At 57.2% G+C, this 23,741-nt stretch overlaps 1 protein-coding gene across 16 annotated transcripts in view; it reads left to right on the forward strand.

The window, feature by feature from the left end:
- The window catches only part of LTBP4 (latent transforming growth factor beta binding protein 4), a 37,293-nt gene that overhangs the window by 7,470 nt on the left and 6,082 nt on the right, over positions 1-23,741 (forward strand). For 2 of the 16 annotated variants that reach the window (XM_055369464.2, XM_055369446.2), the window contains exons 4-28: positions 86-195; positions 5,052-5,243; positions 5,420-5,667; positions 5,744-5,846; positions 6,248-6,322; positions 6,419-6,541; positions 7,388-7,552; positions 8,232-8,381; positions 8,496-8,615; positions 9,535-9,666; positions 9,751-9,876; positions 10,537-10,662; positions 11,157-11,399; positions 11,863-11,988; positions 12,077-12,196; positions 13,077-13,208; positions 13,416-13,541; positions 13,928-14,050; positions 14,327-14,458; positions 16,890-17,021; positions 17,101-17,226; positions 19,344-19,490; positions 22,400-22,666; positions 22,949-23,020; positions 23,605-23,733. In XM_055369464.2, the coding sequence (XP_055225439.1) occupies positions 86-195; positions 5,052-5,243; positions 5,420-5,667; positions 5,744-5,846; positions 6,248-6,322; positions 6,419-6,541; positions 7,388-7,552; positions 8,232-8,381; positions 8,496-8,615; positions 9,535-9,666; positions 9,751-9,876; positions 10,537-10,662; positions 11,157-11,399; positions 11,863-11,988; positions 12,077-12,196; positions 13,077-13,208; positions 13,416-13,541; positions 13,928-14,050; positions 14,327-14,458; positions 16,890-17,021; positions 17,101-17,226; positions 19,344-19,490; positions 22,400-22,666; positions 22,949-23,020; positions 23,605-23,733 (3,545 nt within the window). Of the gene's footprint in view, positions 1-85; positions 196-1,376; positions 1,675-4,085; positions 4,104-5,051; positions 5,244-5,419; positions 5,668-5,743; positions 5,847-6,247; positions 6,323-6,418; positions 6,542-7,387; positions 7,553-8,231; positions 8,382-8,495; positions 8,616-9,534; positions 9,667-9,750; positions 9,877-10,536; positions 10,663-11,156; positions 11,400-11,862; positions 11,989-12,076; positions 12,197-13,076; positions 13,209-13,415; positions 13,542-13,927; positions 14,051-14,326; positions 14,459-16,889; positions 17,022-17,100; positions 17,227-19,343; positions 19,491-22,399; positions 22,667-22,948; positions 23,021-23,604; positions 23,734-23,741 lie in introns of those variants that run through there. The other 14 variants (XM_055369451.2, XM_063701346.1, XM_055369447.2 and 11 more) reach the window with 14 other exon arrangements.

Consider the following 23,741-nt stretch of genomic DNA (forward strand, 5'->3'; position numbering starts at 1 on the left):
AAGACATTTTCCTGGCATGGAGGCCCTTTGGTGGGGAGGTCAGTTTAACCCGGTGACAGCAGCTTTTCCGTCCTCTCCCACCCAGGCTCCAGGAGGCCAGAGCTCTACTGAAGCGGCGGCGGCCCCGGGGGCCAGGGGGCCGGGGACTACTGAGAAGGAGGCCCCCACAGCGTGCCCCCGCTGGCAAGGCCCCGGGTAAGCACATCCGCCTTTCCTCCGCCTGGGGCGAGGGGGGTTCCGGGCCAGATAAAGCCGTCTGGTTCCCACGGTCCAGCTGCCGCCTACCCGCCCCCCTTTGTAGCTCAGCCCCCACCCCCAGGACGAGGCCCCCTCTAGGGACCCCAGCGTTCGGCCGTGCGAGGTGAGCCCGGGACAGGACCAGACACAGGCCAGAGGCACTGACCCGCGGGGGTGGGGCCGGGAAGCCAGGCGTCCGGGCTCCCCGCGGCCGAAGAGGGAGGGCGCTGGCCCGTTAGAAAGCTCCGCCGAACCAGCCCAGACAACAAAAGCGATTGTGCGGGTTGGCGCCTGCCTGGGCACCAAATGCTCAAGATTGTGGGGCGGCTGGGGGCCAAAGGCCTCCTCCTGTTTCCCGAATCCTCCCCCTGCCCTCCTCCCACTCCAGCTCTTGACCCCTAGTCTAGAACACCCCTCATCTCAAACACCCTCAAAACCCTCCTCTTGCTGTAGCCTTCAGCCCAGATGTGACCCCTCCCCCTAAAGTCTTCCAGATGTGAGCCTCGGGCCAGATGTTAGTACCCCCGCCCACCGCCTCCCTTTATCCATTGTGACTTCTCCCGCCAGGTGTGGCGTTCTGGCCAGATGTGGCTACATCTTCACATGCATCCCCCCCACCTCCAGCCTCCTGCCCAGGATCTAGACGCCCAATTCCTTTATGTGCCCAGGTGTAGCGACCCTTCTCCCATCCCTCAGATGTCCCACCTGGCTGTCCAGATGTGCCATGATAGCCCCCTATCAAGATGAAGCCCCTTTCTCTGTGCCCAGGGCAGAAGAGGATCAACTCTTAGCTGTCTCCCCAAATGTGGCCCCCACTACTCTTAATGGATTTCCTCTTTATGGATTCAGCTGTGTCTGGGGGGAAACCCGCCCGCCCCCACCTGTTCCCTTCCCCGCCCCCACCTGTTCCCTTCCCCGCCGCTCCCCTACAGGCCTGGTCCACTTGTTGGTGCGCGGATGGGGACAGAGGGGGCGCCCCGCTCACCCCTGCGAGTCTAGCGCCCAGCCTGCGAGCCTCTGGCTAAGCGCCCAGCCCCACGCGCCCCCGCGCGGCCGCCGGGGAGGGAGTGGTGAGGAGGGGGGGGCCTGAGCGGGGGTGCGGCCGCCCTCCCCCGCGGGCGGGCGGGCGCGGCCGGGCCCCTCGGGCGGGCTGGGGCGGCGGCGCGGCGGAGCGCGGCGCTGCAGCCATGGCGGGCGGCGTGCGGCTGCTCTGGGTGTCGCTATTGGTGCTGCTGGCGCAGCTAGGGCCGCAGCCTGGACTAGGCCGGCTCGGAGAGCGTCTCCGCGTGCGCTTCACCCCGGTCGTGTGCGGCCTGCGCTGCGTCCATGGGCCGACCGGCTCCCGCTGTACCCCGACCTGCGCGCCCCGCAACGCCACCAGCGTGGACAGCGGCGCTCCCGGCGGGGCGGCCCCGGGGGGACCCGGCTTCCGCGCCTGTGAGTGCGGGGTGGTGGTCCCGAGAGAGCGGCTCCGGGGGGGAGGAGGATCCCTGGGGATGGAGGAGACAGTCCTCCAGGGAGAGGGAGCCCAGATTCCATATGCAACAGTGCAAGGGAATATCAGGGGCTATTTGAGGAAGGGGGCCCCAAATTCCTGGCTTTTGGGGTTGGGTCCTGAGGGTTCCGATTTTGCAAGCAATGAGGGTTCTTAGAGGCCTGTGATGTCCCACGTGAGGGAACTGGCGCCAGCTTTCATGCTTTGAGTCAAAATGGGGATCTCAGAATTGAGGGGCCTGAGAACTTTTGGGAGGGGGGCTCGAATTCTGAGACGCTGAGTAAGGAGTCCCCAGGGACCAAGCAAGAGTCTCAGGACCGCATCGGGGACGTCTCAGTTTCTGTGTGTTTGGGTGGGAAGGTTCTGTATGGGAATGCCTGTGAGGTGGGGTACTAGAGAGAAGAAAGTTAATCCGAAGAGCTAAGAGGGAGAGGGGACAGAGACGGGGGTTGTGTGTGTGTGTGTGTGGCGGCAGGGGGGTGGGGGGGGGTGTCTCCGCAGGACCTGAGTTGCAGGGGTCCCACGTGCGACAGAAATCCAGATAAGAGGGCTTACGGAAGGGGCGCCCCCTGGGGGCGGAGGGGACAGGAGGTGTATGCACCAGGCACTCCTAGAGATGGGGAGCCTTGGGGGTTCAGGTGAGGTGGGGGAGGGCGCACCACCTGTTGTTCCAGGATGCAAAAGTGGGCAGACTCTCTGGGATCGGGTCTTCCTGCCCCCTACCCCGCAGACCCTATGGAGTGGGGAGTGGGGGCCCCTGGCGCGGAGAACTCGCCCAGCCTGGCCCCCAGCCAGCCCAGCCCGGCCGGCGTGAGCTCATCTCCCGCCTGAGCCCCCGCCCGCTGCCACTCCCTCTCTCCTCCCCTTCCTCCCTCTTTCTTTCACTCTTTCGCGGCCCAGCCCCAACGTGCCTGTGCCAGGCGCCATGCCCAGGCGGGTGCCAAGCCCCTGGGGGTGCAAGGAGTGGCATGTGAAGTGGGGGCTGACCTCAAAGGGACCCCTATGTCCTCAACTCCCAGCTTGGCCAGGGCTGTGGGGCATGACGTTGGCTGTGGCCATCTAGTGGCCCACCCTGGGTGTAGGCACCCCCAGGGAGCTGGCCTGGGGGCCTGCATTCAGGCCAAGAGAAGGCAGAGAAACGCCTCTGGAGCCTGGGAAATACCCTCAGACCTGGCTGGTTTCCCACCCCCTCCATCAGAGACCCTTACCATTTTGCAATTTTGATTCCTAGTTAAGCCTCTCCTAGGCCCCACTACTCCATTAAAAGCCCCCATTAGACCACCCTGGAGTCGTGGCCCCACACTCCTACCTAAGGGAGCTGAGTTTTTGCTCCAGGCCCTAGACCCGCTCTCCACCCCTGGCAACAGACTTTAGAGACCACTCCTCCAGTGAAATTCCCTCTCATTCTTCCCTTCCACCTCCCAAACTGTGCCTTTCCCCAGATAACTCTGTAGTATTGTCCAGAAGTCCTGTTCTAGCTCACCCCCCTTCCCCAGGAACTTCTGATCCCATTTATCTTCAGAGAACCCCAGGGTTGGTCTTGATAAGTGGGTTCTCACAAGAGGACTCCAGACACTGTGCTCCTTACAGGCAGCCATTAATAAAAAGCCTTTGGCACTTAATCCTTAGCTGGGAGGGGAGGGGATTCCACATAGGGACTCGGCCAATTGAGCCTCTTAAGTGCTGATGACTTCCAGGAATTCCACTTCACTATCTAAACCCTGTTTTCAGCACCGTCAAACTGGTTGTCTCCTAGGCGGCACTAGAGTCCTGTTTTCTAGGTAACTGTCCACAAAAGGACTCCTGCTGAAAGGGCGCCTCAGTTTCCTCTGAGCTAGGTTCCTCCATCCCAGAAACCTCCAGCCGTCTTTGAACTCGAGAGGACTGCCCTTTAGTCGATCTCCTCCCAGGACTCCAGTCCCTTTATCCTTCTAAACGGAGGTGGCTCTCCGCGTCCTTTCCTCTCTACAGTTGTGGCTCAGAATCCCACACGCGCCTCCCCCGGCCGCCTGCCTCCTCCCTCCCCTCCGCACAGCTGTCTCCAGCTGTTCTCTGCAGCCCCGGGAGAGAGAGGGAGGGGGTGCCCTCGCAGGACAGCCCGGCCTCCTTTGGCTCAAAGGTCCCGGGACTCCCCAAGGGTCCGGAATGTGGAGCCTCCGCCCTGCCCCCGCCGCACCTCTCTCTTTGTTTACCCCGCCGCACAGCTGGCAGTGCCCCGCCCAGAGGTGGCCTGGGGCCCAGCGAGGGCGCGCAGAGGGGAGTGGAGGCGCGTTCCCGCTCGTGGCCCCGCCCCGGTGCTACTGGAGGCTGTAAGGCCGAGCTAGAACTCTAAAGCCCCAGCCAGAAAGAAGTTGGGCGGAGACACAGCGCGGTAGGCGGAACTAGGGCACCCGGACAGCCTGGAGGTGGGGTGGGAGGGGCGTGAACAAGTGAGCCGGGCGAATCAGAGTGCAGAAAGGAAGGTGGGAGGGGCTAGAGGCGGCAGGTTAAGCTCCTGGATAGGCGAGGTTTAGAATCCCGCGGGTAGAAGGTAATGTGAGAGGGGCTACGAAGGGGGCACAGCCAGGGGGCGGGGGTAGGACTTCGTGGACCAAGCAGAGGGAGTGTGGGCGGGCATAGAATGCGAAGGAGACAGAGTTGGGCGGGGAGTTATGCCAGGGAGTGGTTAAAATGTGGTTTGAGTCAATGGAAGGGATCAGCATTGGGTCGGAGGGGCTGGAACAGCAAAGGGTTCCGTCGGACTACGGAATGGGCGGGGTCAGCGCCGTCTGGGCTGGTCTGGAACTCCGTGGACTCAGCCAGAAATTGGGATCCGAGAGGTTGACATGAAAGTGAATAAACAGCCTGAGGGCTGGCTGGGCTCACGCCTGTAATCCCAAGCACTTTGGGAGACTGAGGCAGAAGGATTGCCTGAGCCCAGGAGTTCAAGACCAGCCTGGCCAACATAGTGAGACCCCGCCTCTACCAAATTTTTAAAAAACGTAGCCCGATGTGGTGCACGCCTGTCGTCTCAGCTACTTAGGAGGCTCAGATGGGAGGATCACTTCAGCTTAGGAGGTCGAGGCTGCAGAGCCATAATCACGCTACTGCATTCCAGCCTGGGCAATAGAGCGAGATCCTGCTGACTTAGTGGGTGGGACCGTACCTCTGATGGCTGAACAACTGGACTGGGCCAATGCTGATGCCAGAATTGGGGCGGGGCCACATGACAGCTGAGGGCGGAGCGACTTAGAAATGAATGATACCTTGAGGGAGTAGGGACCCCAGGAGAACCTACCAGGAATGGTGGCGCCCCTGAGTGTCCTCGTTCTCCTCCCAGTCCTGTGTCCCTTGATCTGTCACAATGGCGGTGTGTGCGTGAAGCCTGACCGCTGCCTCTGTCCCCCGGACTTCGCTGGCAAGTTCTGCCAGTTGCACTCCTCGGGCGCCCGGCCCCCGGCCCCGGCTATACCAGGCCTCACCCGCTCCGTGTACACTATGCCACTGGCCAACCACCGCGACGACGAGCACGGTGAGGAAAGTGTGGCCAGAGTCCCCTCCGACCCGTCAAGCATTTCACCTTGCCCCTGACCCTCATCTTTCCCGCCTTCCCGAGCACCTTTGCCCAGCTCGCCCTCCCCGCCTTGTCTAGCCCCAGCCCGTAAGAACCCATGTAGACATCGGTTTGCCCGGCCGTGCCTCCCCTAGGCGTGGCATCTATGGTGAGCGTCCACGTGGAGCACCCGCAGGAGGCGTCGGTGGTGGTGCACCAGGTGGAGCGTGTGTCTGGCCCTTGGGAGGAGGCGGACGCTGAGGCGGTGGCGCGGGCGGAAGCGGCGGCGCGGGCGGAGGCGGCAGCGCCCTACACGGTGTTGGCACAGAGCGCGCCGCGGGAGGACGGCTACTCAGATGCCTCGGGCTTCGGTTACTGCTTTCGGGAGCTGCGCGGAGGCGAAGTGAGAGGAGGCCGGTGGGGAGGGGCCCGGAGCTTGCCTCCGCGCGGGGGCGCGCTCACCCAACACTTCCCCGCAGTGCGCGTCCCCGCTGCCCGGGCTCCGGACGCAGGAGGTCTGCTGCCGAGGGGCCGGCTTGGCCTGGGGCGTTCACGACTGTCAGCTGTGCTCCGAGCGCCTGGGTAAGCCCCAGGACGTCCCCGAAGTGCTCGGAGCTGGGGAGTGGTGAGAACCTCACCGTTCCTCCTACTCTGCCCTAGATAAACTCAGTTCACAAATTGTAGCCACGCCTACCCCATTGTGGAGGCGACTTCCAGTCCTGAGCTTTTCCTACCGCTCTGGGACCACCCACCCCATTTTCTGACTTTGGCCACTCCGTTCTCACCCTGCCTTTGTGCCTTGGCCCCCCACCATATACTTTGGGAGTCTCCAATGTTGCCATTTCAACTGCCAACCTGAGGCTGTCCCTGCACTTAAACTACAGCCAACATCTTTTAGTCCCTCCCACCCCGTCTTCGTCTCTGCCCACTCCATTCTCGCTCTGCCCACCTGTCCCTGGCCCACCCCTCTCCTCTCGCCACAGGGAACTCCGAAAGAGTGAGCGCCCCAGATGGACCTTGTCCAACCGGCTTTGAAAGAGTTAATGGGTCCTGCGAAGGTGCAACGGGGCAGGGGTGGGAGGGGCTTGGTTCTGGGGGCGGGATTTGCAGGGATCAAGTTCCTGACTCCACGGTGACCTCCCCAACCCTGGCAGATGTGGATGAGTGCGCGACTGGCGGGCGCTGCCAGCACGGCGAGTGTGCAAACACGCGCGGCGGGTACACGTGTGTGTGCCCCGACGGCTTTCTGCTCGACTCGTCCCGCAGCAGCTGCATCTGTGAGCAACCAGCAGGGAGCTGAGGCTGGGTCCCGCCCTCCCTGCCCTCAGAAGTCCCAGAGCATCCTGGGGCCTTTAATTCCCTCGGACCCCCCCAGACTCCCGGGTTCCTCTGTCAGCCTTAGAGCCCCCTCAGAACTTCTCAGATTCTTATACAGCTTCGGCATCCCTGGACCACCTTTAGACCTTTCAAGCCTTTTGGATCCAGATCCCTCCAGACTCCCAGACTTTTTTTTTTTTTTTTTGGAGATGGAGTCTCGCTCTGTCGCCCAGGCTGGAGTGCAGTGGCGCGATCTCGGCTCACTGCAATCTCTGCCTCCTGGTTTCAAGTGATTCTCCTGCCTCGGCCTCCCGAGTAGCTAGAACTACAGGCGGGCACCACCATGCCCGGCTAAATTTTTTTGTATTTTTGGTAGAGACAGGGTTTCGCCATGTTGGCCAGGCTGGCCTCAAACCCCTGGCTTCAAGTGATCTGCCCACCTCAGCCTCCCAAAGTGCTGGGATTACAGGCGTAAGCCACTGCGCCCAGCTCTCCCAGACTTTCTGGAATCCTTCTCAGACCCCCAAATCCTCTCGTCCCCCTCAGCGACTCGACTATCTTCAGATCTTGAGATCCTTCTCAGAGTCTCTCATTCACCACTGACACCCCACTGAGGCTCCAAGCCCTTCTCAGACCTCCAGAGCCCACTGCTCTCCTTCAGACCCTCTCAGACCTCTCCCAAATGCCCCTCGCACCCACCAACCCCCCCACCCCCAACCCCAGAACCATTCCCCTCTCTCCCAAATCCCTCAGTGCCACAGCATTCCCAGCCCCGCCCTGAAGGATTTCCTCCCTGCTCCTCGCAGCCCAACACGTGATCTCAGAGGCCAAAGGGCCCTGCTTCCGCGTGCTCCGCGACGGCGGCTGTTCGCTGCCCATTCTGCGGAACATCACTAAACAGATCTGCTGCTGCAGCCGCGTAGGCAAGGCCTGGGGCCGGGGCTGCCAGCTCTGCCCACCCTTCGGCTCAGGTGAGCCCCTGCGGCAGTGCCTAGCCCTACGCGCAACACATGTGGCGCTCATTCTACGCCCCACCCTCCAACCCTGAGTTCACTGCCCCTAACCTGACTGGCTGGGCTCCGGCCTTGGCCACGCAGCAGCCTCTGAGACCCGCAGGTCTCAGACTGGACAGCATCCATGGCTCCACCTCCATCTGTAGCCACACCCACCCCTCCATTCGTAGCCACAGCTACCCCGGAGCCCCCAAGTTAGGTTTTGTCTCCTGAGCGTCAACGCCCAGTCCCACCCTGTCCCTGAACTTTGACCAAGTCCTTGGCTTCTGAGACACTGCCTTCAGCTTAGCCCCACCCCAGGCATGCCCCTCCCTGAGACACCTCCCTGGCATTCTATCTTCTGCTTAAAACTAAATCCCACAAGGGAGCTATTTCCTAGCCTCCAACTGTGTCCCTGTAGACCCAACCGGACCCTGCCCTCAACCCTGTTCCTACCACCATCCCAAATGTGGGAAAACGCTCTTGGCCCCACCTGTAGCCTCTAAGACATTCTACTCTTTGGCCAGGACACCACCCCATCCCAGCCTCCAACTCAAACCCCTGACACTCTCCAGCCAAGCCCTGCCCCTAGCCAAGGCTTGCCATCGTTTTCTTCCTGCTCTCTTGTCCTCTCTCTGTCTCTCTTACCTATTCCCAGAGGGTTTCCGGGAGATCTGCCCGGCTGGCCCTGGTTACCACTACTCGGCCTCCGACCTCCGCTACAACACCAGACCTCTGGGCCAGGAGCCACCCCGAGTGTCACTCAGCCAGCCTCGTACCCTGCCAGCCACCTCTCGGCCATCTGCAGGTGAGCTGGCTCCGGCAGAAGTGGGTGCCATCTTCAAGGGGCTGCCCCAGCCCCATAGTGAAAGGAGGCAAGAGAGGATTTGGGCTCCACTCATTGATACCCCTTCTTTATCAGGCTTTCTGCCCACCCATCGCCTGGAGCCCCGGCCTGAACCCCGGCCCGATCCCCGGCCCGGCCCTGAGCTTCCCTTGCCCAGCATCCCTGCCTGGACTGGTCCTGAGATTCCTGAATCAGGTTTGCTAGAAAGAACTGAGGGCATTGGGCCTGGAGCAGTGGCTCACGCCTGTAATCCCAGCATTTTGGGAGGCTGAGGAGGGTGGATCACCAGGTCAGGAGTTCGAGACCAGCCTGGCCAACATGGCGAAACCCTGTCTCTACTAAAACTACAAAAATTAACTGGGCGTGGTGGCAGATGCCTGTAATCCCAGCTACTTGGGAGGCTGAGGCAGGAGAATCACTTGAACCCAGGAGGCAGAGGTTGCAGTGAGCTGAGATCGTGCCATTGCACTCCAGCCTGAGTGACACTCCATCTCAAAAAAAAAAAAGAATTCAGGGCATTGATGGGGGTATTACAGGTGGGATTCTGGGGTAAAAGACTCCAAGGTGAAGATTCCAGGTTACAGCAAATAGGAATGGTATGGGCAGAGATAAGCGTTTGAAGCGTTGGGTGGTAGTTAGATCAGGAGCTGGAGTCACAGTTGGGCTCTTCTGTGTCAATCGAGCAAGCCATTTAACCTCTGAGACTCAGTTTTCTCATCGGTAAAATGGGGATGGTTGTTGAGATGCCTCTGAAGTGTCTGACACCTAGTAAATGCTCAGATAAATACTTATGGTAGATAATTATTTTTCATTATCTAATATTAGATAATTATTTCTCAGGTAGGGCACTAAGAATGTATCTCAGGCAGAGGGTTGGAGAGCAAACTATTCAAAGCCAGAGACCTTGGGGTGGCATGATGAGGGGATTCGGCCAAGGATCTGATGAGAACGTTCCAGGATAAAAAAGATGGAGATCAGAAGAAGACTGGGCTTGCTTGGGGAGGAGACATCCATGAAGGTGTTTTATGGATGTCTCCGGGGGTGGGGGTTTTACTGGGATGAAAGGAACGGAGGATTCAGAGATGGGGGAACCCTGGCTGACTGGACCCCCCAGGTCCCTCCTCCGGCATGTGTCAGCGCAACCCCCAGGTCTGCGGCCCAGGACGCTGCATTTCCCGGCCCAGCGGCTACACCTGCGCTTGCGACTCTGGCTTCCGGCTCAGCCCCCAGGGCACCCGATGCATTGGTGAGCAAGGCGGAGGGCGCGGAAGGAGGCGGGACGGGGGGCTTTGCCTGGTCACCTTGTCACCAGCCCCCTCCGTGTCCTCAGATGTGGACGAATGTCGCCGCGTGCCCCCGCCCTGTGCTCCCGGGCGCTGCGAGAACTCACCAGGCAGCTTCCGCTGCGTGTGCGGCCCGGGCTTCCGAGCCGGCCCACGGGCTGCGGAATGCCTGGGTGAGAAATTTGCCCCACCCGGCTCCAGGCCCACCCCAGGGTCTCGCTCCTGCTCTCACTCCAGAGCCTCTCCAGCCCTCCCACGCTTCCCCTCTCGGGTCCCGCCCCAGGACTGCCCTGCCCTGGCCCTTGGCCCCGCCCTTCCCTGACCCGCCTCCACCCAGCTCCAGCCTCCCTTTGACCCCACCCCTACCCGGCTCCCAAACTGCCAGTTTCTATCGGGGCCTGGTCGCGCCTCGTATTGCCCCGCCCCCACGCCCAGGCCCCGCCCTTATTAGCCACGCCCCTCCCTGACCAACTCCCTCCCCCAGGCCCCGCCACGGTCCTGCAACTGTGACAACCAATCTCCTGACCACGACCCCGATTCCAACCCTGCCACACCAGAGCCCTATCCCCAAACTGCTCCTTTCTTCTCTAGCCCCTACCCCACCTTCCCTTAGCTTGGTCCCCAAAGCTCTCCTTTCTGCCCTTGCCCTACCAAACCCTCCCCTCCACAATTGCCTCTCTCACTGTGCCCCTCTCCGGCTGTCCTGGCCGGGTCCCCATCCTGGCTCTGGCCCAAGCTTGGTCCCGCTCCCGCTTCCCTCTACCCCCGCCTCCTTGCGTCGCTTCTCCCGGGACTGTCTGCCCCAGTCCCAGCCGCCTGGTCTGTGCCCACAGATGTGGACGAGTGCCACCGCGTGCCGCCGCCGTGTGACCTCGGGCGCTGCGAGAACACGCCAGGCAGCTTCCTGTGCGTGTGCCCCGCCGGGTACCAGGCTGCACCGCACGGAGCCAGCTGCCAGGGTGAGGGCCTGGGAGGAGCAGCTGGGAAGGGGTGTGAGCGGTTGGGTAGAGCGCAGTGATGAGGGCCAGAGAGACTGAACAACAGGGCAAAGCGAGTTGATTTGGAGACAGAGGCCAGGCTCTCGAGCAGACGTGTGGCCTGATGGCAGTAGAGAGAGACCTGGGATGCAGAGGCCAAGTGATGGGAAACAGAAAGGCTGAGTCATGAAAGATGGAGAAGCAGAATGAGGAGGGATGGAGATGTCAGTAATCGGGTAAGGGGAGCAGAGTTATGGAGGACAGGGGAGAAGGAGGCCTTCTCATGGGGACTACAGAGACAGAACCAGCCAGGCAGCTTAGTAGGGATTGGTGGAGGATGCAGAGTCAGATGATGGTGACAAGGAGGAATAGAGATGGGGTTACGGGGACAGAATGTTGGAGGGTGGAAAGCCAAAGTGACAGAGGTCAGGGAGGCAGAGGGGAACAAGTGACCCCGGGCCCCCTGCCCTGTGCAGATGTGGATGAATGCACCCAGAGCCCAGGCCTGTGTGGCCGAGGGGCCTGCAAGAACCTGCCTGGCTCTTTCCGCTGTGTTTGCCCGGCTGGCTTCCGGGGCTCGGCGTGTGAAGAGGATGTGGATGAGTGTGCCCAGGAGCCACCGCCCTGCGGGCCCGGCCGCTGTGACAACACGGCAGGCTCCTTTCACTGTGCCTGCCCTGCTGGCTTCCGCTCCCGAGGGCCCGGGGCCCCCTGCCAAGGTGAGGGTGCTGAGCCCAGCCCTACTCCATCACTGTTTGCTGTGGAGACTGGAGAGAGATTATTGAGGGGCAGAGAGGCAGAGTGATGGGGCTCAGGGATGGAGAACAGGGGCTGAGGGATGGGGACCTCACTCCAGAGTCTTCTCTCCTTTCAACAAAATAAGGCAGTCCTCCCCACCCCTCCTCCCTTTTTGAAAGATACTCTTGTGCTTATGGGAACGCTGAGGAGGGGGTCACCTGAGGCAGGGCAGGCAACATGGAGTTGGTGCCTTAGCCCCACCTTAGTAGCTGGAGAGACCATTGAATGGGGACACGAGGAAGGCGTCTGTCTTCCTGGGAGGAGGGAGCAGCCTGAGGCAAGTCCAGAAGGCAGGCTCAAGACTGGAATGCTGGGGTGGGTGGTGATGGCCATGGGAATGGATTCAGGCCCCTTCCTCAGCCTCATTGGTCCCCTCTGCCCCAGATGTGGATGAGTGTGCCCGAAGCCCCCCACCCTGCACCTATGGCCGGTGTGAGAACACAGAAGGCAGCTTCCAGTGTGTCTGCCCCATGGGCTTCCAACCCAACGCTGCTGGCTCCGAGTGCGAGGGTGAGGCCGGGGAGGGAGGGAGGAGTGTGGATGGGTGAGGGGGGAGTTGGACCACTTCTTCAAGGCCACTCTCTCCCCTACCCCCCAGATGTGGATGAGTGTGAGAACCACCTCGCATGCCCTGGGCAGGAGTGTGTGAACTCGCCCGGCTCCTTCCAGTGCAGGGCCTGTCCTTCTGGCCACCACCTGCACCGTGGCAGATGCACTGGTGAGACCAGGCCCTGGCTGTGACCTTGGGCCTGCATCATGACCCCCGACCCTTGACCCAGATCACAACTATGACCTGGCCGTAACCTCCTGACCTGGACCTCAGTCCCTCAGTCCCCAGAGCCTGTGACTCCTGACCCTGACCTGGACAACAACTGTTGACCCTGAATGTGACTCCTGAGACCGAACTTGACAGTAACATTTGACCCTAACCATCACCCTTGATGATAGTCCCTGCCCATACCCTGATAGCAATTGTGACCCTCATGACTCTGGCCCTGAATGTGACCTATAACTCCTGAATTTGACTGTGACATTTGACCCTAATCATAACCACTAACCATAGCACTGACCATAACCGTGACTGTGTGACTCTTGGTCCTGTCTCTTTCACAGCCCCTGCCTCTTCTCAGAATCCCTTCTCTGGAACCTGGTTGGGTTCATAATCCCTGACCCTGGCCCCTGACTTGAGGCAGAATTCTGGACCCTGACTATAACTTCTGATCCTAACTGGATTCAGATTCCGGTTACTAACTCTGACCCATGGCTCAGCCGAATCCCATCCAATGATCCTAGTTTATAATACTTGACTGGTCCCTTGCCTTAGTTCATTTCTGATCCCTGTCTAAGCTAGAGTCCCCTCTCCTGACTCCAAAATCCTGGCACAGGTAGTTCCTAGAAACCTAGACCCACAGGACTTGCAACCTTGGTCCCCGGAACCCGGGAACCTTGGTCAGCCCTACCCACCTCTGCCATAGAGCCCTCCCCCAGCCTCCAACTCATGAGACTTCCCACCACCTCCCCCAGACACCCTACTCCAGGGGGATTGGTCGGGTGTGTCCCGAGACTGGACCCTTTCTGAACACCCCCACCCCCCACAGATGTGGACGAATGCAGTTCGGGTGCCCCTCCCTGTGGTCCCCACGGCCACTGCACTAACACCGAAGGCTCCTTCCGCTGCAGCTGCGCGCCAGGCTACCGGGCGCCGTCGGGTCGGCCCGGGCCCTGCGCAGGTGAGCAGCATAGGGACCCGCCAGAGAGTCTGGGAGTAGGGCCTGGGTTCCAGGGCAAAGCCGGCTGGAAAGGTGGAGGCGGGACCAAGGCGCTGTGGGAGGAGCTTAGAAACCTGGCATTGGTGGGGGCGGGGTTACTGCGATGTGGGCGGAGCTTGTCTGGGAGGCCGGGTCCCGTGACTCCGCCCAATCTCCCGCGTACCCTAGACGTGAACGAGTGCCTGGAGGGCGATTTCTGCTTCCCTCACGGCGAGTGCCTCAACACTGACGGCTCCTTTGCCTGTACTTGTGCCCCTGGCTACCGACCCGGACCCCGCGGAGCCTCTTGCCTCGGTTCGTACCCAGGCTGATCCTGGCCCCGGAAAGGGTGGGCTTAGGGCAGGAAAAGGCGGGACGGGGAGAAGAGGGCGAAAAGGGGAAAACGAGTTTTTAGCCGGGGTCTTCCAGCAGGATCAGGGGGCAGCTGGTGGGAGTCTCGAGGCAGTGAGGGGGGGCGGGGCGTGGAGAGGAAAGAGCCGAGTCTGGGTATTTGGACCGTGATTGTAAAGAAGCTGTTCTAAACCCGTCGGGGGGCGGTGTTTGCAGGGAGGGAAGTAGCGAGAGGCAGGTTGGGGAAGGCGTGAAAGGCCTAGGAGAGCCGAGGGGCGGTGGAGGGGTGTGGCCTAGAATGTTAGGCGGAGCGGGAGGTGGGCCGGGCCTTCGGACGCCCTGTCCCGCAGACGTTGACGAGTGCAGCGAGGAGGACCTTTGCCAGAGCGGCATCTGTACCAACACCGACGGCTCCTTCGAGTGCATCTGTCCTCCGGGACACCGCGCCGGCCCGGACCTCGCCTCCTGCCTCGGTGAGAGGCCCCGCCCCGGCCTGATCCCTCCTCCCTCCGACTCCCCGACTCGCCGATTGGCCTCCCACCTCTGTCTTTCCTCCTCCGCTTCTCCCCTCCCCTTACCTCTTTCCCCCGCCTCCTCTCCTAGCCTCCCCATCTCTCCTCTACCCCAATCTTCTCCTGCCCTCTCCTCTGCTTCCCCGGCCTCCCCCTTCTGACTCTCCTCTCCCCTGTTTGTATCCCCCATCTTGCCTCCCTGCTTCCCACATCCGACCACCCGACCTCTCTCCTCAGACGTGGACGAATGTCGCGAGCGAGGCCCAGCCCTGTGCGGGTCGCAGCGCTGTGAGAACTCTCCCGGCTCCTACCGCTGTGTCCGGGACTGCGATCCTGGGTACCACGCGGGCCCCGAGGGCACCTGTGACGGTGAGCCTGCCCCCACCCGCCTTCGCTAGCGCTTGCAACGGGGTGCTGGAGGCTGCTCCCTTGGGGACTGAGGAGGGGCGCCCTGCTTCCCAGACTTAGGGGGAGGGAAAGAACACCCTCTCACCGTATCTCTGTAGTGGAAATAAGCCGCCACCGTGTCCGTGTATTTTCTTGTGTCAGGATCACGGCCAAGCCTCCCTTCCAGCCGCAGTCCATTCCCCCTCTGCAGCTGAAACCCGGTCCACATTTTAGGCTATGCCCCCAGTAAGACACCGCCCCAAAATTGTTAGGCCCCGCCCCTTCCAATCGGCCTCTGGATTAAAACCCCCTCTTCAGGCCCCTTCTCTTCCTAACAGAAGTTTGGACGCGCCTTTTCCCCGCCCTCCACCAGTCCTACTTCCAGCCTTCCCTCCAAAGAGGCCCAATCCCGGTGGCCCTAGGCCCCATTCTTTCCCAATGAGAAATTCCCAAGGTGAAATTCTCCTAGCATTGGCCCCCGCCCGTTTAAGCTCTGCCCTTGCTTGGTCTCTCTAGACTGGGCTTTCCATTCGCTCGGACGGCTCCAGTCTCTTGGAACACTTAGGCCCTCCCTTCCTATCTTTGCTCCGCCCACAGACCCGCCCCTTGCCTTTTCTTACTTTCCAGGCCTTCCCTCCCGCCCCGCTCTTTCACCCCTCCCGGGTCAGGCTCCAGTGAGGCAGGAGGGTGGGGCTAATCTTCCATACAGTATATATTTTTTTGTGTCGGGGGGTGATGGTGTGTGAGTCCGCATCTTGTGGAACACATGAAACAAAACATCTGTGGGCTGCCGTTGACTCTGCTAGACCTCTGACTCATGGAAGTCTAGCTTCATAAGATCTCATTCATTAATTCCACAAGAATTCACTAAGCACCTACTCTATGCCAGCGTCTGGAAAAGGTAATAAGAGCAACAGGAAATAAGTCATATAAAAACCCCTGCCTTCCTGGAGTTATTGTGGGGTAATAAATATGTAAATAAATTCAAGATTTATACAGCAGGCCAGGAGCTGTGGCTCATGCCTGTAATCCCAGCACTTTGGGAGGCCAAGGCGGATGGATCACGAGGTCAGGAGAACGAGACTAGCCTGGCCAACATGGTGAAACCCCGTCTCTACTAAAAATACAAAAATTAGCTGGGCGTGGTGGCATGCGCCTGTAGTCCCAGCTACTCAGGAGACTGAGGCAGGAGACTCGCTTGAACCCGGGAGGCGGAGGTGGCAGTTGAGCCGAGATCGCGCCACTGCACTCCAGCCTCGGCGACAGAGTGAGATTGTCTCAAAAAAAAAATTTATACAACAAACAACTGGGGGGCACCTTACTATGTGTTGGGCACTGGAGATGTAGCAAGGAACAAAATAGACACAAATCCCTGCTATTGTAGAGTTTGTATTCTAGAGAGGCGACAGTTGGCATACCAATAAATACATACGTATAACATCAGGTTTAGGAAGGAAAACAAAGCAAGACAAATGGGACAGAGATGACAGAGCAGTGGATGGAGAAGTGCTAGGAGGGCTTGACCTAGACACCAGACAGAAGCGAGGGAGGCAGCCATGCAGAGAGCTGAGGGGAGACTGTTCCTGGCAGAGGGAAGAGCCAGTGCAAAGGCTCTGAGGCAGGACCATGCTTTTGAGAAATGGCAGTGAGGACTTGAGAGTTATCAACTGTGCTAGGTGTGGTGGCACAAGCTTGTAATCCCAGCTACTCAGGAGGCTAAGGTGGGAGAATTGCCTGAACCCGGGAGGTTGAAGCTCCAGTGAGCCATGATCCTGTCACTACACTCCAGCCTGAGCAACAGAGCAAGACCCCATTTAAAAAAAAAAAAAAAAAAGGCCGGATGGGGTGGCTCATGCCTGTAATCCCAGCACTTTGGAAGGCTGAGGCAGGTAGATTGCCTGAGGTCAGGAGTTCAAGACCAGCCTGGCCAATATGATGAAACCCCATCTCTACTAAAGAAAAAAAAAAAAATAGTGGCTGGGCGTGGTGGCTCACACCTGTAATCCCAGGACTTGAGGAGGCCGAGGTGGACAGATCACTTGAGGTCAGGAGTTCGAGACCATTCTGGTCAACATGGTGAAATCTCATCTCTACTAAAAATACAAAAATTAGCTGGGCATGATGGTGCATGCCTGTAGACCCAGCTGCTCTAGAAGCTGAGGCAGAATTGCTTGAACCCAGGAGGCAAAAGTTGCAGTGAGCTGAGATTGAGCCACTGCACTCCAGCCTGAGTGAAAGAGCGAGACTCCGTCTCAAAGAAGAAACAAAGTTTTCAACATTGTTGATCTTTAGAAGCTCAGGCTCCTAGAATACCAGATTGCTAAAGACTTCTTAGTCTTGGGCACCGGAAGTGGTGTTAGAACTTCTGAATTCAGGCCTTTGACTCCCCTTTCATCTCCTCCACACTCTGCAGATGTGGATGAGTGCCAAGAATATGGTCCCGAGATTTGTGGAGCCCAGCGTTGTGAGAACACCCCTGGCTCCTACCGCTGCACACCGGCCTGTGACCCTGGCTATCAGCCCACGCCAGGGGGCGGATGCCAGGGTGGGTGTCCATCAGGCATCGGGTGAGATGTGGAGATGGTAGAAGGTCCAGAAATGGCCTGACTGTCTGGTGGTTGCAGATGTGGACGAATGCCGGAACCGGTCCTTCTGCGGTGCCCACGCCGTGTGCCAGAACCTGCCCGGCTCCTTCCAGTGCCTCTGTGACCAGGGTTACGAGGGGGCACGGGATGGGCGTCACTGCGTGGGTACGGGACTTCAGGAGGTGGATGGGACCAAAGGGGGTGGGGGAGGTTGGTCAGGCCCTGTCCCTCCCCATATATCTGAACAAATGGGAACTTTCGGGTTGTGGAATTTAGACTTTGGAATATAAGATCATCTTCATGCCAGGCACGGTGGCTCACGCCTGTAATCCCAGTACTTTGGGAGGCCGAGGCGGGCAGATCACTTGAAGTCAGGAGTTTGAAACCACCCTGGTCAACATGGTGAAACCCCGTCTCTACTAAAAATACAAAAATTAGCCGGATCTGGTGGCGCATGCCTGTAATCCCAGCTACTCAGGAAGCTGAGGCACAAGAATTGCCTGAACCCAAGAGGTGGAGGTTGCAGTGAGCCAAGATTGTGCAATTGCACTCCAGCCTGGGTGACAGAGTGAGACCCTGTCTCAAAAAAAAAAAAAAAAATCATCTCAGAACTGTTGTAGTGGCTGGTGACAGAAACCTGACTTAATCAGGTTTTATTTTTGTGTGCGTGCTTTTAAAAATGTATAAAGTATAAATGTACAAAGTACTAACCTTAAGTGTTCATAAACATTAATCTTTCCTAACATTTTATGAGGAAAATTTCTAAACACAAAGCAAATTGAGAGAATCATAGAATGAACACCTACCTACTCATGATCTAGATTATATTATCATTTTATTACACTTTCTTCCTCACATATCTATCCATTAATCCATCTAATTTTTTGGACAGAGTTAAAAGTAAGTTGCAGGCACCAATCTGCTTCCCCATAAATTCTTCAATATGCATATCACTAACCAGAATTCAATATGTGTTTACCAGTATATTCTTCTCTTCTCTCTCTCTTTTTTTACTTTGAGGTGGGGTCTTGCTCTGTTCCCCAGGCTGGAGTGTGGTTGTTTGATCATAGCTTACTGCAGCCTCTAACTCCTGGGCTCAAGCCATCCTCCCTTCAGAACTGAGCTTCCGAGTAGCTGGTACCACAGGCACACGCAACCACGCTCAGCTAATGTTTTTAATTTTTGTAGAGATGAGTTTTTTTTTTTTTTCTGGAGACGGAGTTTTGCTCTAGTTGTCCAGGCTGGAGTGCAATGGCATGATCTTGGCTCACTGCAACCTCCACCTCCCGGGTCCAAGCAATTCTCCTGCCTCAGCCTCCCAAGTAGCTGAGATTACAGGTGCCCACCACTATGCCCAGCTAATTTTTTGTACTTTGAGTAGAGGTGGAGTTTTGCCATGTTGGCCAGGCTGGTCTTGAACTCCTGACCTTAGGTGATCCGCCCACCGTGGCCTCCTAAAGTGCTGGGATTACAAGCATGAGCCACCACGCCTGGCCTGTAGAGATGAGTTCTTGCTCTGTTGCCCAGACTGGTCTCAAACTCCTGGCTTTAAGCAACCCTCCTTCCTTGGCCTCCCAAAGCACTGGGATTACAGGCATGAGCCATTGTACCCTACAGATATTTTCATTCAACGTTCAATTTATATACAGTGAAATGCAGCAATCTTAATTATATATTCTGTAAATTTTCACAAATGCAAACACAACAGGTTTTATTTCTTTAAAGGGAATTAAAACTATAAAGTCTTGGGATATATTTGAACTCCAGGCATAACTGGATCCAGGAATTTTAACAAGGCTATTTCTATCTTCTCTGAGTTCTGCTTTCTTCTATTGCATGATTTTCAGGCAGATTATTTTTCACAATGATGAAGGTGGCCCTAGAACCTCTGGGCTAATATCTCCAGTTGGCCACCCTAGAGCTAAAAAGGGAGGGTTTTTTTTCAATATTTCTAGCAAAAGTGCCAGGCCTGGCTTTGATTGACCCAGCATGATCACTGCCTATGTCTAAACCAGAGAAATGCCGTCATCTGTTTGGTCATTCCTGGAACTTGTGCCCACCTCTCAGAGTAGATATAGCCCTACTCAAAGAACAGGATTGAAAATAGAGGAGCACAGGGTTCCCAAGGAAAATTCAAGGTTTCTCACTAGAAGAAAAACAGATGATGGGGTCTGGGCCATTAAATATACCCATTATATTTGAAAGCTCAGACTTTCGGACCTTTGGCATCATAGAAGCTTATAACCACTGAGTCCCTCTCCCCTGTTGTCTCCTGCTTACAGATGTGAACGAGTGTGAAACACTACAGGGTGTATGTGGAGCTGCCCTGTGTGAAAATGTCGAAGGCTCCTTCCTCTGTGTCTGCCCCAACAGCCCGGAGGAGTTTGACCCCATGACTGGACGCTGTGTTCCCCCACGAACTTCTGCTGGTGAGACTGATGTGTCTATTTAACTGATGGCGGCTGGCCCCATGGGAAAATCATGTGGTCTAATCATTCCTCATGTGGACAGCTACCATCAGTTAAATACTGTTGTTTTAAACATCAACAAAAGACACATAAGTTAACATGGGTAGTGAGACTGTGTCAGGAGAATTAGATCCTGGTCCTGACTCTACCAGATTCTTTCATTCAACAAATGTTCACAGGGTGTGCACTGTGTTCAGGCCATCTTCTGGGCACTGAGAACATAGTAGTGACCAGAAGGGATCACTGTCTGTCCTCAAGGGGCTCACAAGCCAATGGGGCAGACAGAGGTATCACCAGATAGTGACAACCCAGAGAAATCAACAAGACTGTGATGGGGAAAGCCCAGGGGGGTTTTGGAGGAGGCGCCTGGCCCAGCATGAGAAGAGGATTAGGGAGTTCTTCCTGTAGGAGAGGACATCTGAACTGAGAGCTGTGGGATGAGTAGAAATGAGCCAGGCCTGATGTGTGAGGAGGGCATTCTGGGCAGAGGACACAGCAAGGGCAAAGGCCTGGCAAAGCCAGAGAGCATCTGGCATGTGAGAAGAACTGAAACAGGTTCAACATGGCATGATTTAGAGAGCAAAGGAAGGGGTAGGGAGAGATGGGGCCAGGGAAAGAGTCAGGTGCCCGATCACACTCACTTATCACAGTAAGAGAGCACTGCGGTACCGTGGAAGGGGTTTCGGCGTTTTTTTTTTTAGAAATTTTTTTTAAATGTTTTTTTTTTAAGACAGGGTCGTACTTTCACCCAGGCCGGAGTGCAGTGGCGTGATCTCAGCTCACTGCAACCTCCACGTCCTGTGCTCAAGGGATCCTCCAACCTCAGCCTGCTGAGTAACTGGGACTACAGGCACTTACCACCACCACAGCTAATTTTTGTATTTTTTGTAGAGATGTGGTTTTGTCATGTTGCCCAGGCTGCAGTGGTTTTCTTTTTTTTAATTTTTAAATGTTACATATTTAGGCTAGGATTGGTGGCTCAAGCCCGTAATCCCAGCTCTTTGGGAGGCCGAGGCGGGAGGATCACCTGAGGTCAGGAGTTCGAGACCAGCATGGCCAACATGGCAAAACCCTGTCTCTACTAAAAATACAAAAATTAGCTGGGTGTAGTGGTGCACGCCTGTAATCCCAGCTACTCGAAAGGCTGAGGCAGGAAAATCACTTGAATCCAGGAGGCGGAGGTTGTGGGATTGCACCACTGCACTCCAGCCTGGGTGACAGAGGAAGACTTCGTCTCAAAAAAAAAAAAAAAAAAAAGCTATGTATTTATTTATTTTTAATAATTTCCATCTTTACTTTAGATTCAGGGGATACATGTGCAGGCTTTTTACCTGGGTATATTTCGTGATGCTGAGCTTTAGGATACAAATGATCCCATCACCCAGATAGTAAGCACAGTACCCAACAGCCAGTTTTTCTTTTTTTTTCTTTGAGACGGAGTTTTGCTCTTGTTGCCCAGGCTAGAGTGCAGTGGCGCGATCTCAGCTCACTGTAACCTCCACCTCCCTGGTTCAAGTGATTCTCCTGCCTCAGCCTCCTGAGTAGCTGGGATTACAGGTGTCCGCCACCACGACCGGCTAATTTTTTGTATTTTTAGTACAGACGGGGTTTCATCATATTGGCCAGGCTGGTCTCGAACTCCTGACCTCAGGTCATCCGCCCGCCTCGGCCTCCCAAAGTGCAGGGATTACAGGCGTGAGCCACCATGCTCGGCCCAACAGCCAGTTTTTCAACCCTTGTACCTCTGTCCCTCCCCCATCTAGTGGTCCCCAGCAACTATTGTGGGCATCTTTACATCCATGAGTACCCACTGTTTAGCTCTCACTTGTGAGAGCATGTGGTATTTGGTCTTCTGTTCCTGCATTAATTCGCTTAGGATAATGGTCTCCAGCTGCATCCATGTTGCTGCTAAGGACATGATTTCATTCTTTTTCATGGCTGTGTAGTATTCATGGAAGGGTTCTAAGCAGGAAAGATAGAATCAGATTTTGAAACCTCCCTCTGGCCGCCATGTGAAGGTGATTGAAGCGGGTGATATGGAGGCTGGGAGCTCAGGGAACAGGCTGGGGCAGGGGCCTGGACAGGAGAGGACAGGGCTGGACCAAGGCAGGGGCTGTGGAAGGGGAGGAGAAGGTGGTGGGAGAAAAACCCAAGAGGCCATGTGGACAAGCTGTGGATGTCTGGGTGGGGAAGCTGTGTCCAAGACAAGGCATAGGTTTTTTTGTTTGTTTGTTTTGTGACAGAGTCTCGCTCTGTCACCCAGGCTGGAATGCAGTGGTGTGATCTCGGCTCACTGCAACCTCCACTCCCGGGTTCAAGCGATTCTCCTGCCTCAGCCTCCTAAGTAGCTGGGATTACAGGCATGCGCCACCACACCCGGCTAATTTTTTCTATTTTTAGTAGAGACCGAGTTTCACCATGTTGGTCAGGCTGGTCTCGAACTCCTGACCTCAAGTAATCCAACCGCCTCGGCCTCCTGAAGTGCTGGGAGGACAGGCAGGAGCCACTGCACCTGGCGACAAATTGTAGGTTTTGAGATGAAGACTCAGCCAGTTTGCCACACACTGGATAAGAGACCCAGAGAGGCATCCAGGAAGCCAGGGAAGTTCCCTCACCACCCACCCAAGCTGTTAGCTGCAGTGACGGGAAAGTGTGAGGTGGGGAGGCAAGAGATGCAGAAATGACAGGAGGTGACAGTGGGAGAAAGAGAAACAGTGACAGAGGAGTGTGAGAGGTGTGGAGTCTGGTTCTGCCACTGATGGCTGCCACCCTCTGTTTCCCTATCTATGCCAGGCTCAGTTTCCCCATCTATGATAGTGGCGGGGCTGGGGATTCAGCCCACACTGGGCTAAAGCTCCTTGTCTCCCCAGGCACGTTCCCAGGCTCGCAGCCCCAGGCACCTGCTAGCCCTGTTCTGCCCGCCAGGCCACCTCCGCCACCCCTGCCCCGCCGACCCAGCACACCTAGGCAGGGCCCTGTGGGGAGCGGGCGCCGGGAGTGCTACTTTGACACAGCGGCCCCGGATGCATGTGACAACATCCTGGCTCGGAATGTGACGTGGCAGGAGTGCTGCTGTACTGTGGGTGAGGGCTGGGGCAGCGGCTGCCGCATCCAGCAGTGCCCGGGCACCGAGACAGGTGGGCATGGGCTGATGGGGACACAGGGCTGAGGGCTTGGGTGGAAATACTGGGTGGGGTGTGGGCCTGGGACAGGGGACACTTTTGGACAGGGCCTTGAGGTACTAGTACTGTCAGGGCAAGGGCGAGCTGCCAGGCAGGTGGGCATGGGCAGACATAAGGCTGAGAGGTGGGCACTAACAGGCACAGGGCCAGAGGGACTTTTGTGACAAGTGGGCACGAGCAGGTCAGGGCTGGGGCTGGGGCTCTGGTGTCCTGGCTCAGGCTTGTCTCTGTGTGTAGCTGAGTACCAGTCATTGTGCCCTCACGGCCGGGGCTACCTGGCGCCCAGTGGAGACCTGAGCCTCCGGAGAGGTGAGGCCAGCCTTTGACCCTCCACCCCACTCAGCTCTGAGGCCCAGCTTCGTCTCTTCCTGTTTTCTTTGCCTCTGTCTCTCACCCTTTCTGTTTCTCTGTATGTCTCCCCGACCCCACCCATACTCTGTCTCTTTCTTTCTTTCCTTTCTTTCTTTTTTTTTTTTTTCTTGAGATAGAGTTTTGTTCTTGTCGCCCAGGCTGGAGAGCAATGGCGAGATCTTGGCTCACTGCAACCTTTGTCTCCCGGGTTCAAGCAATTCTCTTGCCTCAGCCTCTGGCGTAGCTGGCTACAGACACTAGCCACTACGCCTGGCTAATTTTTTTGTATTTTTAGTAGAGACAGGGTTTCACCACGTTGGCCAGATTGGTCTCGAACTCCTGACCTCAAGTGATCCGTCCACCTTGGCCTCCTAAAGTGCTGGGATTTCAGGCATGAGCCACCGCTCCTGGCCTCTCCATCTTTCTTTCCCTGTCTCTACTTCTTGGTCTCTATCACCAGCTCTGTCTCTGTCTTCCCAGGTCATGCCCTCACACACTCCACCCATCCAGCCCGCCCCCATCTCTCTCTGCTTTTCGCACAGACGTGGACGAATGTCAGCTCTTCCGAGACCAGGTGTGCAAGAGTGGCGTGTGCGTGAACACGGCCCCGGGCTACTCATGCTATTGCAGCAACGGCTACTACTACCACACACAGCGGCTGGAGTGCATCGGTACAAGC

The sequence above is a fragment of the Gorilla gorilla genome, chromosome 20 (assembly GCF_029281585.2).
Source record: "Gorilla gorilla gorilla isolate KB3781 chromosome 20, NHGRI_mGorGor1-v2.1_pri, whole genome shotgun sequence".
In the NCBI taxonomy this organism is placed as follows: Eukaryota; Metazoa; Chordata; class Mammalia; order Primates; family Hominidae; genus Gorilla; species Gorilla gorilla.